Source organism: Neolamprologus brichardi, chromosome 12, assembly GCF_056152115.1.
Source record: "Neolamprologus brichardi isolate AB-2024 chromosome 12, ASM5615211v1, whole genome shotgun sequence".
Classification (NCBI taxonomy): domain Eukaryota; kingdom Metazoa; phylum Chordata; class Actinopteri; order Cichliformes; family Cichlidae; genus Neolamprologus; species Neolamprologus brichardi.
Window position 1 is genome coordinate 14,588,626 of NC_142115.1, and position 16,997 is coordinate 14,605,622.

Consider the following 16,997-nt stretch of genomic DNA (forward strand, 5'->3'; position numbering starts at 1 on the left):
GAAACAGTTATGTGTGAAGGAATACAGAGCGATTAGTGGACAGCTTCAGATGGCGTGGGCTCCTGAGCTAAAACAAAAGTGAGCAGCTGCACGGTGGATTTGGAGCAGAAATGTCCCGAGCTTCTCACAGACAATTTGCAAAATGTGTGAATAAACAAATACTGTTGAGCAGAGTAGTCCAGTTTATACACAATTGCATAAACTTCTCATACTTTCTGTTGCAACTTCTCTCAGTCTCGCTACCGAATACAAACACACTCACTTCCTCTTACAAACCTCTTCACAAATAAAACGGGATTACCTGTAAATATGGAGCATATATAAAGCAAATGCTCTTTTAAACTTTTTAAATACAATTGTACTCTTTTTAAAAGGAATTTCAAAATTTTTCAAAAATACTTTAACCATAATTATTTTGCATTTTAACATTAAAAAAATACCAACATGTACTGAATAAATCAATAGAATAACACATAATTAATGGGGGATGTTTTTAAATAATCTGTATTTAAACATATTGTTTATGTTGATAACAATAATGTTGATATTTGTAATTAAAAAATACTACATTTCTTAATCATGCAAATTTCTGGCACCTGTCATAGATGTCCACGTGACGCCCAAAGTAATTATCCTGTCCAAAGTTCATATATTGAGCATTGTATTAACCTCCAAGGTGGGTCATGTTTTGGCGTCCAAATTGTGGACCTTTTTTGGACGTCATATAGATGTCGATTGCTTGCAAAAACAACAGACCCAATATAGACATGGTCCGAGCATCTATCTAACATCCAGTGTTTAGTGGGATGTAGCAGCTGATCAATTTGTTTCAGTAACTCATCTACACAAAGCATCTTGCAGAGGCTGCATCAGTTTGTAATCTGCACATTTTGGGGTTTTTTTTTTCCTCGAAATAGAATTACGAACCTTTTTTCTCAAAATGATCAATAATTATTTTTTTTCTTAATGTGGCCCTAATACTCTTCATACTTGCAAAGGTATCTTGTCAAACGTGCTTTTTTTTTCTGATTGGGTACGTCTGCCTCAGGTGAGATCAGGTCATCAGAGAACACGTACTTCTGCCAGGCAGCACGCCAGCTGTCGTGTGTGCCGTCATCCCAGCTTTGTGTGAAACTCGCCAGTGGAGGAGACCCAACCTACGCCTTTAACATCCGCTTCACTGGAGAGGAAGTTCATGGCACAAGTAAGAATTTCTCCCTCACAATACTTCTTTACTGCCTTGGATTCTTGCGCTTGAGCTTTATTTTAATTAATAAACTTTCAAATAACTGGTACAACTAACTAACCAGTATTAAAAGCAAAATACAAAATCAATGGCAAAATATATGAACTTTTAATCGATTGAGAATCTAAGCACTGGATATACTTAGATTTATTCTGCTCTGCTCATTTTGTTTTTCTGTAATACAGGAAGAAGTAAAGAGACTAAGATCATGTAAATGTGGCATTTGCAGTTACTTAATTACACTGGCCATAAAATAAATTTCCACTTTCAAGACATTACAGGCCAATGTAGGTTTTCTGTTTCGTTTTGATAGAAGTTTCCATGTGTCACTGTGAGAACAATATTTTTTTGTTTAAAAAAATAATACCAGAACCTAAAAAAAGGAAGGACATTTCTACCAAAATAAAACAAAACTGGCTTTAAGAGCGGGTAAATAAGCACCATGTGTAAAAGGAGTTCTCATACTGCAATAGTTAATCACATAAGCAGAAGCCTGCAGCACAGATTCCGGGTCTATTTGTATTGAACTACAATTCTTTCAAAGTTTGTTTGTATGTGCACTTTGAATCAATGTACAGCCCTGTGAATAGTATTTGCCCCCTTCCTGTTCTAACTGGCTGTGATCAATGTGTGCAGGTGGCTCTTTTAGACACTTCCTGTGGCAGGTGTGTAAGGAGTTGCAGAGTTCTGCACTTTCCCTGCTGCTCCCCTGTCCCAGTGCTGCAGCCAATCGTAATAAGGTAATATTTATTTTCTATTACCTACCATGTTTTCTGCTTTTTTTGTCTTTTTTCTCTATTTGTTTTCCCCAAAAATTCATTCATATCCGACTGTGTGCTAGATACTAACTGAAATGTGTTTTATCACACATGATGCAAACTGCTGTGTTAGGGAGTAATATAATTCATATCTGTATTTGTGCTGTTCTCAGGGGAAATATATCCTCACTCCTTGCCCCATCAGCTATGCAGAGGAACAGTTACTTCACTTTTTTGGCCAACTACTTGGCATAGCCATACGTGCAGATGTGCCACTTCCTTTGGACTTACTGGGCTCGTTTTGGAAGGGCCTAGTTGGTGAGCCTCTCGACTCAGAGCAGGACCTGCAAGAAGCTGATGTGCTTACCTACAACTATGTCAAGAAATTTGAAAATGTAAGTGTATATTAGTGTTTGTAGCACCTTTAGATGCTACCAACATGACTCTAGTGACCTCAAATTTACCTTTTCCCTCCTATGCTGAAGGTGACTGACGAGACAGAGCTAGAGGCCCTGTGTGCTGAAATTTCCTCCCAGCACCACTCAGGAGAAAGCCCAGACTCCCCCAGCCGTCCCTGCTGCACCTTTACCTATGTCACTATGACTGGTGAAGAAGTGGAGCTTTGTCAGGGAGGGCGGAGCCTCATTGTCAGGTACAAATCATCCCACTGATTGCATTTTTGTTGTTGTTGTTGTTCCCATTCCCGTTTGCAGTTATCTTAATTCGGTGTAAGTTGTCTTTATAGCCAAATGCCACAGAACATTAGGGTGGGATTTAATTCTGGATATCCTGTGTACTTGTATCTGTCTGCAAAGCTGGCAGAACAAGGATGTGTATGCACGGGCGGTGCGGAGCCTTCGTCTGAGGGAGCTGCAGAATGTGGAGTGCATGACAGCAGTGCGTGCAGGGCTCGGATCCATCATTCCCCTGCAGCTGCTTACCATGCTCAGCCCTATAGAGATTGAGCTGCGCACCTGCGGCCTGCCTTACATCAACTTGGAGTTCCTGAAGGTGAAGCAGTGTTAATTTTGTTGACCAATAATTGTCATCATAGTTCACGTCAACGTTTTTTTTTTTTTTTTTTTTCTTGTCTGACACGCAAAGAAGATGATAACTAAAATAAAATGTACTGACATTTTCTTAACAAATGAAAGCAAGATGAGAAAATTCTGGAGAAATAAGATCCAATCAGAACTAAAAAGGCCAGTTTGGAAGTGATCCAGTCAGAAGTAATCTAGTTGTGCAGTAAGGATAGAGGTGCACATTTGATCTGCTGCCTTGAAGAAGGCAGGGAGAGTTCGGCTCCTTGTTTCTCATAAAAATGTGAAACAAGGAGCAAAATGTCAACACTTGGAAGACAGGGAGGAGTAGACGTGTGGACACATTTTGCACACATGAAACTATGCCACTTTGTAAACTGTGTGAGCAACTCTAGCTGGTAAATACACTTTATTTTTTAGTCAAATAAATCAAACTCAAATTTAGTCTACAAGAACCTTTTGATACGTAGTTGACTAAAATGAGAAGAATTTAGATGCCTAAATTATTAAAACATGCCTAAAACTAAATCAAAGCTTGCTATCAAAATTAACACTGAGGTGAAACATATATCTGTGTGAAAGTGATATGTCTGTGTCACTTGTCATTAAAGCTTCTTTGTCGGGCTAGTCAGTTTTTTTTGTTTTTTTTATTCTGCTATTGATTCATGCTAGATATATGAAATACAGAGAGATTTCACTCACCTCGTGTTGTCACGGGTTAGTATTTAATTTCAGCATGTGCTCGGTTCCCTCGTAGGCTCATACAATGTATCAGGTGGGCCTGATGGAGACTGACCAGCACATCGAGTTCTTCTGGACCGCCCTGGAGATGTTCACTCAGGAGGAGCTCTGCAAGTTCATCAAGTTTGCATGCAATCAGGAGCGCATCCCATTCACGTGCCCCTGCAAGGACGGGGGGCCTGACACCGCCCATGTTCCCCCATACCCCATGAAGATCGCCCCTCCTGATGGAGCAGCAGGTAAGATCTGAGGGTTAAGCAAGACCCCGAGCAGACTTGAGTGACATAAGTAGTCACGTTAAATCATCTCAGCTTCTCTTGCAAACTTGAGGAAACTCTAAAATGTTAAATTACAGACGCACATTCAAAATCTCAGGCTTGCTGTCATTTACTGTACACCTGCATAGCTGGCAGCTTATTATAGCACCTGCTACGTAGCACGTCATTGGGCTTCTGGTTCATTAACAACTGGCAAACATGCATAACTGGGAGAGAAGCGCTGGGTTATGAACTCCTGTTTCCCCTTTAGGTCAGCCAGACTCGCGCTACATCCGGGTGGAGACCTGTATGTTCATGGTGAAACTGCCCCAGTATACTTCTTTGGACGTGATGCTGGAGAAACTGCGCTACGCCATCCACTACCGCGAGGACCCACTCAGCGGCTGAGAAGACTTGACAACTGAATATTCCCCCCCATCTGCCCCAAACCTGACCCTCACCCGTGACCCCTTTCCTCCCTTCATCCCCAAGTTCCTGGACTTTCCTCTGAGACAGACCTTATGCTCTGCTGCATCGACAAGCCACAAAGTTAATTTTATTACATTTTCAGTGGCAATGCTTTGTTTATCCCTGCTTTTTATTGCAGTTTACACAAATCGTACATTTCATTATTTTGATTTGTTTTGCTTTGTTTTTTCTTGTTATTGTATTTTATTTTTTAAATTTTTTTTTCAAGGGAATTCAGGGAAGATATTCTGAATTGGCACTGACACGGAGTTTGAGGACGACGCTGAAGTGAACCAACTGTGAGACTTTTTGTTCACCCTTTCCTCCCCTTTCCTTTAACAGAAGGATTAACAAGGTTCAGTCAAATTCTGTGAATTTAGCAGCGTTACGGGCTAACTTTGAGATCAGCACTTTGAATTTAATTGAATTCACGATTGCTTAACATTTTAGCACTGTAATCTCGGTCTGACTCGCTGGATTTGGCATTGCCATTATGGCACAAAACAAACATTTACTCTCCTAACGCTTAACCTAGCTGCCTCCCTCTGCCACCCTTCTGTGGGGGTGATGTTCAGAAACATGCCTTTGCTGTAGGAGCCTCTCTCAAGAGGGTGATGCTGTGTGCGAAAATCAGATGATGATCATGGCTTTTGAGTTTAAGGTACAATGACTCTCCCCCCCCCAAAAAAAAAGAAAAGAAAAGAAATTTGTATTGCTGTCTAGTCTTGGAACCTGTCAAGTATAAGCAGGCAGAAGGTGTGAACAAGTGCTGTACAGGATATTATGTAGTTTACTGCCTGTTTTAAATAAAAATGAACTCCTAATGGACAAACTAACTTATGCCTATATAAACTGATTACATTTTATCCAAGTCTCTGAAGGGAGGGTATTTAAGTCATGTAAAAAGTCATATTAATCTATTAGTTTATGAATAGATAGATACTTTTATTTTTTTTTCTTTTGTTTTTTTTTTTGTTTGTTTGTTTTTTTAATACCTTAGTAGCTGTGGCAGAACAATGGGTCAGGTAGATTGGACGATGGTAATCGAAGCCTGCTCTGTTTTTTTGTTTTGTTTTGTTTTGGGTTTTTTATAAAGTTGCATTACAAATTGTGAAACCTATGTTGCATTGTGAAAACAGGAAGGGAACCCATGAGCTGCTGCTCTTCCACATTGTTTGTGTAATAACTTCTACTGAATGTGAATGTCCCGGTTTCCTATTCCCAATATACGTGATCTTCACACGTACACCGAGGGGCAGCGGGTTAACTTGAGTTCAGCCTTTTCATAGTTTTCTTTAATGAGAAATGAACAGCATTCTGCTTTTTTCTTTTCTTTTTCTTTTAGTCAAATTACCCATAACCAAATGTTTAGCTGTGTTTAAAAAACAATAAAATAAAATAAATAAATAGGATGGAAAAAAATGTAAATAGACTAAAGTTACGTTTGGCAATTTTTATTAATTGCTAATTCACTTCACCTTATAACTTTTGGTTTTCGGTTTGCACTACTCTTCCAAGAAAAGATTCTAAAATGAGCAAACTAGCTGATGTCTGTTGGATATCCAGTTTGTTGTGTTGTTATTTTTTATGAATTTTTTGGAAATACCAATAATATTATTATCACCTTTGTCTTGTACTCAGATGGATTCAATTTCTTCTACTCATGGTGAAACATGTTTTTCTTGTGAGTAAAATCGCCATTTTACTTGGATAGTACTGAAAAACACAGCGAAAATTGCTATTTGACTAATTGGGTTGTTGATTGCTTGCAAATTTTTTGGTTTTTGGTTCAGTTCCTTTTGAAGGGTGATACACCGCTGCTAACAGGGACGCTCTCTCTTCTACTACTCCTTCTTGGGAGGGGTAGGAAAGGTTATAAAACGGACATATCCATACAAGGAGGTGTTACGATAAAATGTGTGCTGTACATTTACTTGATATTTATTACAATTATTTATGGTTGCATTAACTTAACTTTTACTGTCTTACCTCTGCACATCGGAAACTTAACATATCTAAAAATGGATTATACAGATGTAAAGAATCAGATGGCATTTGAGATTTGTGTCACAATAAAGAAATGTCTTCATGTACAAATACTCTTTGACTGTTTTGTTGTTGTGTTTTTGTTTTGTTATGTTTTGTTTTTTTGCTCTTGATCTAATTATCATTTTAACTAATTGGTCTTTAAGTTGTTGGTCACAGGAACCCTCACATTTTCATACTTGACCAGCCAGTGCTGGTGATGTGACTTGGTGAATGTGCCTGTCTCTTTTGACAATTAGTTCTCATCATGACGACTGAGTCATGGTTTGTCTATTTTACTTTTGTTTTACTGGCAGTTAAGTAACTGCCAGTAAAACACTGGCAGTGTACTCTTTTTTTTTTACAGAAGTTCTAGCTCTAAATATCATAGGGTGGTTTCTCACTGACTCAATAGGTGGATTCAGTTCCATTGTGTGTTCTATTCAAAGAAAACTGTCTTGAGCAATGTGTGTAATTGAGGAAGAGACCAAAAGACTTTGTGTCCTATCAGTGCTTACTGAGCTTTTATACTGCTTTGCTGAAATTTCTAGGTCAAATTTAAGACATACAGTTAGGTCTATATATATTTGAACACTGACACATGTTTATTTTTTATTTTTTTACTTGTTTACTTATGTTTACTGAAACATATTCCAGTAATAGTTATATAATGGACATGGACATAGTGTGTAAATGTAAACTTTAAGCTGTCATTTAAGAGTATTTACAGTAAAACAGGATAAAGGGTTTAGGAGTTTTAGCTCCTTAACATGTGCCACCCTTTTTAAAGGGGACCAGAAGTAAATGGACAATCAACTAAAAGGCTCTTTATTGGACAGGTGTGGGCAATTCCTTTGTCATGTTGTTATCAGTTAAGCAGATCAAAGGCCTGGAGTTGATTTGAAGTGTGGTGCTTGCATTTGTAAGATTTTGCTGTGAATGGACAACATGCGGTCAAAGGGCCTCTCTGACACCACCAGGAACTCAATTATTACTCACTTAAGGAGACCAGAGTGTAAATGCGGTGTAATGGAGACGTAACAAGTAGCTAAACTTAAATGCTGTTTATGAAATATTATACCAAAGCGATTTACAAACCAAATATAACACATATATAATATGCACTGTATACACGTGCAGTAGCATGGTGTGCACACTGCACGCCATGCCCAGATATCCCAAGTTTTTAGCTTAAACCTTAAAATGCTATTTTATGCCAAACTGTGTTATCATTGGCATTTTTCTTACAAATGGGGAAAATCAGCTGCTAGTAACAAAGTGCCTAACCATACAATTCAAAATAGTTTTTGTGCTAAGCTGCCTGTTATGTAAACACACAACACTGGTTAGGTGCTTGAATGATTCATAGGTCAGTGTTAAGTTGCTTAATAAGCAAAAGAAAACATCCCTCCATCCTTTTCCACTTATCCAATTCAGTGTTGCGCAGGAGATTAGAGCCTATGCCAGCTGCCATAGGTTGAGAGGCAGTCAGACAGACAGCCATTCGTACTCACATTCACACTTATGGGCAATGAATGACCAGTTAACCTAACCCACATTAGCTGCATGCCTCTGGACTGTGGGAGGATACTGGAGAACCCAAAGAGAACCAACATAGACATGGGGAGAACATGCAAATTCCACACAGAAAGGATCCAGAGTGAATTTAGACCATGGACAATTAGGCGGATGTCTAATGATTCAGAAACAGTTTCAGTGGAACGATGACTGTCAAGAAAAATGGGTGATGATGACTGTGTTTTGTAACCATGACAGGTTTTTTGGGAATTCAGTTGTGACACAGTGACTCACACTCAGTGCCTGCCTTTGTTTGTTGGTGATTGGGGATGCCAGTACTGTGTCCAACTCCTTTAGATGGAAGAGAGCAAGTAAATCCATCATGGGTAGATTCAAATAAAACGAACAAAATGAAACTAGGCAGCTAATAACAGGGAACTGTTTTAAAAACATCTACTTTGTGGACATTTTTTAAATATTCTTTCCCAACTGTATCAGTACTAAGCAGGAGGTTGTGTTTTTTCTATGATTTGGTTCTCAGATTGTTATAATAATAACATAATAATAAGCACATTTCACAAAAATTGTGCTTGCATGCAGAAAGTCATTCACTTTTGGGTTGTCTCATCCTCATCATGACTGGGAGGAGTCTGGTCTGAATGAGCAATGCCGATTGGTTGAGAAATGGGTTTGGTTTGTCAAGTCCAAAGACAAGTGCTATATAAATTTGACAAATTTTAGTGATAAAGAAACACAAGCATAAGGATCCAGAGGATCTGTAATATTCAGGGAAACATGTCTACAACTAGGTGAGCTGAAACCTGTGTTCTTCTCGTATAAAGGACCGCATTGTGAATTGACATTTCGTAATTTTTTTAGGTTGATGTTTTAAATTTTTGATCTTTTTGAAAAACATTTGCTTGCCCTTTGGTCCAAAGTAAAATGAAGACCCAGCAGGATCTTCACGTGGCCACTCCAGTGAGGGAGAGCCTTGCCCTGACCAAACTGGCCGGGACCTCTATTTACCTCAAGCTGGATTCGTCGCAACCGACAGGATCCTTTAAGATCAGGGGCCTCGGTCACCTGTGCAAAACGGCGAGTAATTCCTATCTGGCAATGATTTGATTTGCCCTGCATTTGAAAGAGGATCTTGTCGGGAGTGAAAGGAACCGGCAAGGATCAGTTTACTGGCTCATGAATTCTGTGTTGACATGTTTCTTATGGGTTTCCTTGTAGCTGGCAGAGCGAGGATATGAGCGATTTGTCTGCTGTTCAGGTGAGAATACACCAGTCTCTACTTTACCATATTGATGCATTCAGTGTGTCTAATTTTTTGTTTGTTTGTTTGTTTCAGTAGGAGGAAATGCCGGCATGGCAGCAGCTTATTCTGCCCGCAAGCTCGGGGTTCCTGCAACTATCATTGTCCCAAACGTCACACCGAACATAACAGTGGAGAAAATGAGGGACGAGGGAGCCACTGTGATCATCCATGGCAAGGTTAGTTAAATGTTCCTCAGTCACTTTTTTACTTTTTCCCAGAACAAATGGATGTACGAGGGTGGTAGATTCTGAATGAAAATGTTTCATTTTATTAACCCACAGGTTACATTTAGAACACAAGATGAGTATTAAATGGTTTTCATTGATTCATTGAGAGGCAAATATCCAACCTTGGATAATGCTGAAGGGAACTGGAGGGGAAAAAGATATACCAGATCATTTGTATCTTTTCTTTTCCACAGAATGTAGATGAAGGCATTGCATACGGACAGGAGCTTGTGGCAAACAACGCTGGCTGGATATACATCCCTCCCTTTGATGATCCCCTCATCTGGTAAGATGGCTTCAGTCGGCATCCTCGGAGCTGTGACTGTGTTTACATTAGCCTTCTGTTACTGTGACACCTGTCTTATCATGCATGAACAGAGCAGTTGCAAGGAGTAAATGAGATGATGTGGCAAGATGTATGTTATCACAGCTATTCTGGGGGGAGGTTGTCAGATAACTAATTTGTTTGAGATGTCACATTCAAAGTGTTAAGCTTAACCGTAAATTATTGAAATTATGGGCTACTTGGTATATAATTAGCATTTGATAATCATATGCCACAACCGAGCTTTATAAACCAGGCTGCACCATGCAGAGATTTCCTGTATTGCTGTGCATTAAAGCAAAATCAGTGCTGAGTTTCTAGGAACTGACAGCTTGCGTTTGTGTACAAAGGGAAGGCCACACATCTCTGGTGAAGGAGCTGGAGCACGACCTGAAGGAGAAGCCAGGAGCGATAGTGCTGTCAGTGGGAGGCGGGGGCCTGCTGAACGGGGTGGTGGAGGGACTGCGTCGCGCCAACTGGGCTGACGTCCCTGTTGTAGCCATGGAAACCATGGGTGCACATAGCCTCCATGCAGCCATGGAGGCTGGAGAGCATGTGACTTTACCTGCAATTACAAGGTACTGATGATTAGCTAATTAACTAAAAAAAATAAGGGTGTCAACAAATGTTCGGACTGGTGGTGAACAGCGGCCTTGTATTATACTCTACAGTGTTGCAACCACACTGGGCGTGGCAAAGGTCTCAGCGCAGACAATGAAACTGTCACAAGAACATCCGATTCTGTCAGAAGTAGTCACAGACCAGGAGGCTGTGAAAGCTGTTGAACGCTTTGTGGGTGAGTACAACCTGAAGAGACGAACAACAGATTTGAAATGACCGATCTGATCACCGATCTCTGCTGATATTCTGCCTCTGCAGATGATGAGAAGATCCTGGTGGAGCCTGCCTGTGGTGCTGCTCTGGCAGCGGTGTACAGTGGCATTATCACAAGGCTGAGGGATGAGCGCAAGCTGCCGCAGCACCTGGGCCCTGTGGTCATTGTGGTGTGTGGCGGCAACAACATCAGCTTGGAGCAACTGGACAAGTTGAAAAAGCAGCTCGGCATTATTTAACTTCACCCTGAGTTTTCCTGACCTTTCTTCCTTTTCCCCACCTGCTCACAAACCCTAAACTCTATTTTACTCTCTGTAATATATTATAAGTACTAGTATGTAGCACTTAATAAAGATGGGATATGTTTTTTAATTGTGTTTCTGTTTATAAGCTCTGTCTGAAAAACAATAGTTTAACCCACATTTAATCTGCATTTGATTTGTATTTAGTATGTTTTGTTTGTAGGGCCGTTACATATGGTATATATGTGGTGTATACTGACTGTATGTTAGGCACCAACATGAACATTTAGTAAAGATGCACAAAACTCCATTTGACGTAAAACAGTTCACTCAGTGTGTAACTGTTCACCATAAAATATGTGAAAAAAACAGGTCCAATTGTTTATTAGTTATCGGCCTTAAAAATAACCAAATTTCAGACTATTCTTTATTTTAAACTATAGTTCTGTTCTTTGTCTTAAAACTAACAAGTTCTTCAATTTACCGTATTGGGCAAAAGTCTTGAGCCGCCTTTGATTTCTTTGTATTTTTCTTGCAAAAAGCCACTGTATTTATTTATTTATTTATTGTAATTTGAGCAATAGCTCTCGAGAGTTAATCAACAGTTTGATTGGCATAAAATATATATGTTCTTGCACCAACAAGCTGATTCCCAAAGAGCTATTAGCCCAAAATCTGGAACATCACAGCATGGTGTGCAGCATTTCCTTAAAAAATTTGAGCAAGCTGAACAAGTAGAGGATTAAAAAAGAAGAACTGGGCTGAAAATCAGTGTCAACAGGTCTTGTCATTCATATGTAGGGGATAGTTTGAGGCTAACTTTCAGCCAGTGATGTTTGGGATTTTTGTCGAAACTGATGGAATTATGAACACAGAAAAGTACATTCAGAATTTGATCAAACATGTAATACCATCTGAAAAGGATTTTGAATGACAGTGGCTTCATTTTTCAACATGACTGATGCCAAACACACTGCCAGTGTAGTAAAAACAGCATGAAGAACTATTTTAGATTACTCAAGCTTGTCTAAGAGAGTTATGTTAGAGAATAAATGTGGGCATACCAAATATTGATTACCAAGTGCGCTACAATTGTAAAAAGTCTCTTTATACCTTATATACTGTATCTCCATGTCTTTTTTTCAATGTTTCAATAAATCGCTCCATTTATTTCCTATTTTCTTAGCAAACGATAAAGAAATGGGTAGCTCAACACTTTTCACCTTACTGCAACTTTTCATTTATACTCAAAACTGAGCAAGATTCAAACTCCAAGCTGTTAAGAAATCAAGAATGCAAAAATGTTTAGTTAGGACAACACAGCAATGGTAGTTTTTACAATAGCTAACACGAATATTTCTTTTTGAGGGAAAAGGATTAAAAATTGTTTAAAGGCCTAAAGCTTCTTCATGAAGGATTGTTACACCATCTGTTGGTGAGGAATTGCACATAATGAATGAATTACTTAATTTGTAATGATAAAATCTCTGAAAAGTCCTATTTTAGTTTCAGTCTTTATGAGAATTAAAAATATATCTAAGCCACAGATCTGACTGGAAAAAAAATCTAAAAAGTAGCCTACATGATGCGATTGCGAAGTTAATTTGCTCATGTGAAGAGTGCAACGTAAAAGTGCAAAAGCTTTATATTTATTTCCTCATAGTCCACACTAATAAGTGAAAATTTACCCATATGTTCACATAATAATTTCAAGCCCTAGATTTAAAAATGTAACATAATATCTCAATGCTAAGAAATGTTCTGCACTGATACTAAAACAAGTATTAGAAAAGTGTGTTACAACTTCATCTGCAAGGTTCTTGGATTCTTGCATCAAATAAACAAAAATCGATATTTGATGATTGCAAACAAAAACTGTGTGAACTTCATCATCAACGCCATCTCTGGAAAACTGGGAATAATATTGTTACACAGGTAAACCCAGCTTCGCCACCTGATTGTGTCTGACCTGATATAGGGGTGTTGCTTTTAAAATGACCAGCTACAGCTGTATTACTGAGTGTTAAGAAACATTTTTATTTGTGGTTCTAGTTTATTGAGTTGTGACTGAGTGGGTTCAGATACAGGGTTATAGGGGTTAACCTAGCTAGGCCTCGCATGCAGTAATGGTTATATTTTTGGTGGCTTTTTAATGGCATTATCTGATCAGCGCCTCACTGTGTATTATTACATTATTTACATGTCAGCACAACCTCAACAGTCAAATGCCAAATAAACAGTTCAAACCGATTTCCCAATCCACGTGGCCCTACACGGAAGCCCCAACAATATGACCTGAAGGGAGTGCCTCTGGTGACTGCACAAGGTGAATGCATATTTACCCTCCCCGGTCTACAGCAGAACTTTACCGGCCTCACCAAAAAAAAAAAAAAGACACATTTGATTTTAGTTCTACTATTTAAATGCCCCCCCCCAAGTAACACATTATTATCTGTATTTTTCTTCTCCCGACTCCTGCAAATCTCCCTGCCTCTCAGTGCGCAGCAGCGCTCAGAAAATCCGCTATGGCAACAGGGGGAAAAAAAGACAAGAAAAAAAAAAGAAAAAAGGAAAAGATTTGACAACATGGCGCACTTTCCTTGAGAAAAAAAGTTTCTCCTGAACAGCCACACAGCTCCGTTTTTCAGCCTTTCCTCGCACTTTGTCAACTCTTTCGCTGCAACGTGGACTTTTTTGGCGACGCTTGGAAGAGTTCTCGTTGCGTAAACAGTCACAAAGTCAACAAAGAGTGTGATGGGATGAGAGCGATAACCCGTCGCAGGCAAACGGGATGGAGAAGCAAGCGACTCTGAAAGAAAAGGTAAATTATATATAAATAGAACTAAAACGACTCTTTCGTAGGCTGTCATGCCAGCTGTCATTTTCCAACTTGTTGGTATTTTATTGCCCCCGGATTACTTTTTTACTCCGCGTCCTGGACAGGAAATACCAAATGACCATTCTGTGAAAACCTCGTAAAAGACCTCTATCGATTTTCCAGTCATGCATACAGCACTGTTCTGCACACTGGATGTGTGGGCTGTCCCAGTGCACACAATAACCAGCGTAAATCTGATTTGAATATCGCTCGATTCCAACATTAACTTGGAGCACATTTATTTCGTTTTTGCACGAACAGAAGACTTTACAGTGGCAGATAGTTTCTGTGTATTAACGAGAGCAAATCCACACAGTTCCTCCAGGAGAACTGTGACCATCCTGCAATCTGGACTACATTACAGTAGGAGAGATAAGTTGCTTTCTCTATCTCTGTCTCCTTATGATTACGTTGTTAGGGTGTCCTCTGTATTGATGTAGGCTTTCATTATCTCTCACTCTCCACCCTTCCTGCCCAGTGCTGCCCACATGCAGTGGGCAGCCCCCCCTCTGTATGTTGTAGCAGATTAGACAGCAGAGAGCGGACTTTTCTGTCAAAACCTGCATTCTCTTGGGCCTTGGAAGCACTAATCCATAATAGATGCCTCTCCTGCCTCTCCTTTGGGAGCGAACCTTTGAATGTCAGGCTTGGCGATAGTGTTGGTTGTGTTGCAGATGTCACAAACTCAGCCTGTTTGTGTGTTTCTGAAAGGTGAGCTATGGTTTATATGGCACTTACACACACAAAAAAAAAAAGACAAAGAAGAAGAAAAAATCTTTAAAAACCTCCAGAGGTTTACCGTACACGAATTGATCAAACCTCAGGTGCTGAATTTGCTCTTAGAGGTGCAATAGAAAAACGAGATGCCCACACACACACACACACACATATAAAACCATGATCTTTTCTCTCTTGTCATGTGATACAAAAGGTTATTTAACGGTTGTCATAGAAGCACTCTTTTTTTTCTGCTGCTTCTACTCCCTGGGCCTCTGGAAGTAATTACCAAGCCAGCCCTATCCCAGAATTCAGTCCGAGGAGGTGTGGTGAGAAAGAGGTATAATGGAAGCAAGCCCAAAAACCAGGCGGCCCGAGATGAATTTCATGATTCAGTAATACTCAGCCAGCCGTCCCTGTTAAACGGACACGACGCTCTCCTACTTACTGTAATCAATCAGATGCTTACCGGTTTGTTGCAGTTAGCAAGATCTGAGTCAGTACAGTTGGTCTTCCTGCTGTTTTAGTGCAAGAGTGGAAAATAAAGAGGGACAGGGAGAAAGCCTTGCACTAACACATATATTATATTTGCCGTGGTAGGAAATTTTGCAGTGCAGTGAAGACGTCTTTATTAGGCCGAACGTCACAGTGATGTTGTTCTTTAAACCACTATGTGTAACGCTGTAATAAAAAAGTGTGAATGAAGAACAGCTGTGGACTCTGGGAAGATGAAGATAAAAGGTTACTTGGTAAAGAGTGACATCATGACAAACTGTGCTTTCATTTAAAGTTAACATATGTGCAGAAATAATTAAAGTTTGCAGCTAAAGACAGAAAATGTTGTCTGCAATGGTTTTGCACAGCTCTGATTGTTTTGTACAACCTTTATTTAAACTGTAAAAACAACGGTTGCCTTATAAAGTGTTTTATTTTGGCCCTCATGCTGTGTCAACTTTTGACTTGAGTCATATTGCAGCAACACATCTGCAGGAGTTGAAGCTGCACTATTTACATGCTACCAGGGTCACAACCTCGCAACACATGACACAGCAGGAAAAATCACAGACAGCAGTTTCTCCAGAGGCCGTATCGCTAAGCTAGCAGGCACAAAAATGAGGCTCCGAGCCTCACTTGCAATTCAGCTGGCAGTAATGTTCTAAATTGCACCCGTGTCCTGATGTGACACGTCAAAATATCTGCTGTGAAAAGGGCTTATTGAGCTCAAATACCACAGCACATGCATTTTATTTTGGCACACGGGAGTTTGGCATAGACTCTGGGTCATGCACTCTTTCAAAAACACCCTGCTTCATATTCATTTCATTCATTAACGGTCCCTTGTGCTTCAGGTGCATGTTCTCAGTGCTGCAGTGGTAGCAGTGGGCAGCAGACATTTTTGGCATGTTGCAGGAGCAAAAGCACAGGTGTAATTGATCACAATAAAAATGACTGTGTTCCATTTAAATGAGCCACTTCCAAGGTCCTTTTAGTGTGCGTGTTGGCTCACTGTCGCGGCCTTGCAGGACACTTAATGGAACTGAGCCATCATTAACGAAATTTGCTTCACTTGTGTTTTTCCGACTATGACAGCTTAAAATATTGGCCTTGGAAAAACACTCACCGAGGTCTCTGCTTAATGGAATTCCTCTTGGTTAAGTGTTGTGATTTTTTTTTCAGTCAGACTGATCAAAGCTCTCCGGCTGCTCCCTGTCCTTTTCCCCAGTTTTCAATCTTCGGTTCTCGGACAGCGGGCAGACCTATCCGGTGCGTTGGAGACGACGGGGCCAGGTACGGTCTGAGCAAAGCTGAGTTCATGGAGAAAGTGCAGCAGAGCAATGAGGCGTGTCAGCGAGGTGACTTTCAGGCAGCCGTTCATTTGTACAGTGATGCACTGCACGTCGACTCACAGAACTGCATCCTGTACAGTAACCGTTCAGCGGCTTTCCTCAAATTGGGCCAACACCAAGCGGCTCTGGAAGATGCTGAGAAAGCTTGTGAGCTTAATCCCAAGTGGCCAAAGGTAAGTGCACCTCAACAGCCTAAAAAGCTGTGGATTCTCAGAACGAGGAGCTTTTTTATTTTATTTATTGCAAAATAAAACAACATAAGAAGTGAACTAAACAACTGTTCATGCTACATCTCCCATTTTATGTTTTTTAATAGAAATCATTGACTAGCGCACAAATAGAGTGTCATCGCCACGAATGTCAAAGGTTAAATCTAAACTGGCACAGATTGAAATGTGTCACGTGCCAAATGTGCTTATTAAAAAACATCTTTTTATAAAAACTGCTGGCAGCAGAGGCAGCTTTTTTCAGCGCAGCTGGTAATGAAGTAGCCACATAGTTATATTTTCATTGCATCGCTGTCTTTGCTCACATAAATGAGATCATTTATCTT

The 16,997-nt window shown here is 39.9% G+C and overlaps 3 protein-coding genes across 5 annotated transcripts in view; all 3 read left to right on the forward strand.

Annotated features, from left to right (window-relative positions):
• hectd4 (HECT domain containing E3 ubiquitin protein ligase 4) overlaps positions 1–6,607 on the forward strand; it is a 39,161-nt gene extending 32,554 nt beyond the window's left edge. For both annotated transcript variants that reach the window (XM_087849026.1, XM_087849027.1), the window contains exons 70-76: positions 1,049–1,204; positions 1,883–1,986; positions 2,178–2,399; positions 2,490–2,656; positions 2,820–3,015; positions 3,802–4,024; positions 4,314–6,607. In XM_087849026.1, coding sequence (XP_087705152.1) covers positions 1,049–1,204; positions 1,883–1,986; positions 2,178–2,399; positions 2,490–2,656; positions 2,820–3,015; positions 3,802–4,024; positions 4,314–4,450 — 1,205 coding nt within the window. In that variant the 3' untranslated portion in view covers positions 4,451–6,607. The remainder of the gene's footprint in view (positions 1–1,048; positions 1,205–1,882; positions 1,987–2,177; positions 2,400–2,489; positions 2,657–2,819; positions 3,016–3,801; positions 4,025–4,313) is intronic.
• A 2,241-nt stretch (positions 6,608–8,848) lies between these two features.
• Positions 8,849–10,999, forward strand: LOC102780657 (L-serine dehydratase/L-threonine deaminase-like). Its single transcript, XM_035914401.2, has 8 exons — positions 8,849–8,862; positions 8,992–9,148; positions 9,290–9,329; positions 9,411–9,550; positions 9,796–9,887; positions 10,277–10,504; positions 10,598–10,722; positions 10,806–10,999. Exons 1-8 carry the CDS (start codon positions 8,849–8,851, stop codon positions 10,997–10,999), a joined length of 990 nt encoding a protein of 329 aa, XP_035770294.2.
• Positions 11,000–13,637: 2,638 nt separating this feature from the next.
• The window catches only part of LOC102780940 (tetratricopeptide repeat protein 28-like), a 181,911-nt gene continuing 178,551 nt past the window's right edge, over positions 13,638–16,997 (forward strand). For both annotated transcript variants that reach the window (XM_006805912.3, XM_035914396.2), the window contains exons 1-2: positions 13,638–13,823; positions 16,321–16,617. In XM_006805912.3, the coding sequence (XP_006805975.3) occupies positions 13,794–13,823; positions 16,321–16,617 (327 nt within the window). In that variant the 5' untranslated portion in view covers positions 13,638–13,793. The remainder of the gene's footprint in view (positions 13,824–16,320; positions 16,618–16,997) is intronic.

Coding starts and splice junctions, on each gene's coding strand:
- LOC102780657 (XM_035914401.2), top strand. Junction 9,149..9,289: donor TCGGTCACCTGTGCAAAACG/GCGAGTAATTCC, acceptor GTTTCCTTGTAG/CTGGCAGAGCGAGGATATGA. Junction 10,505..10,597: donor ACTTTACCTGCAATTACAAG/GTACTGATGATT, acceptor TATACTCTACAG/TGTTGCAACCACACTGGGCG.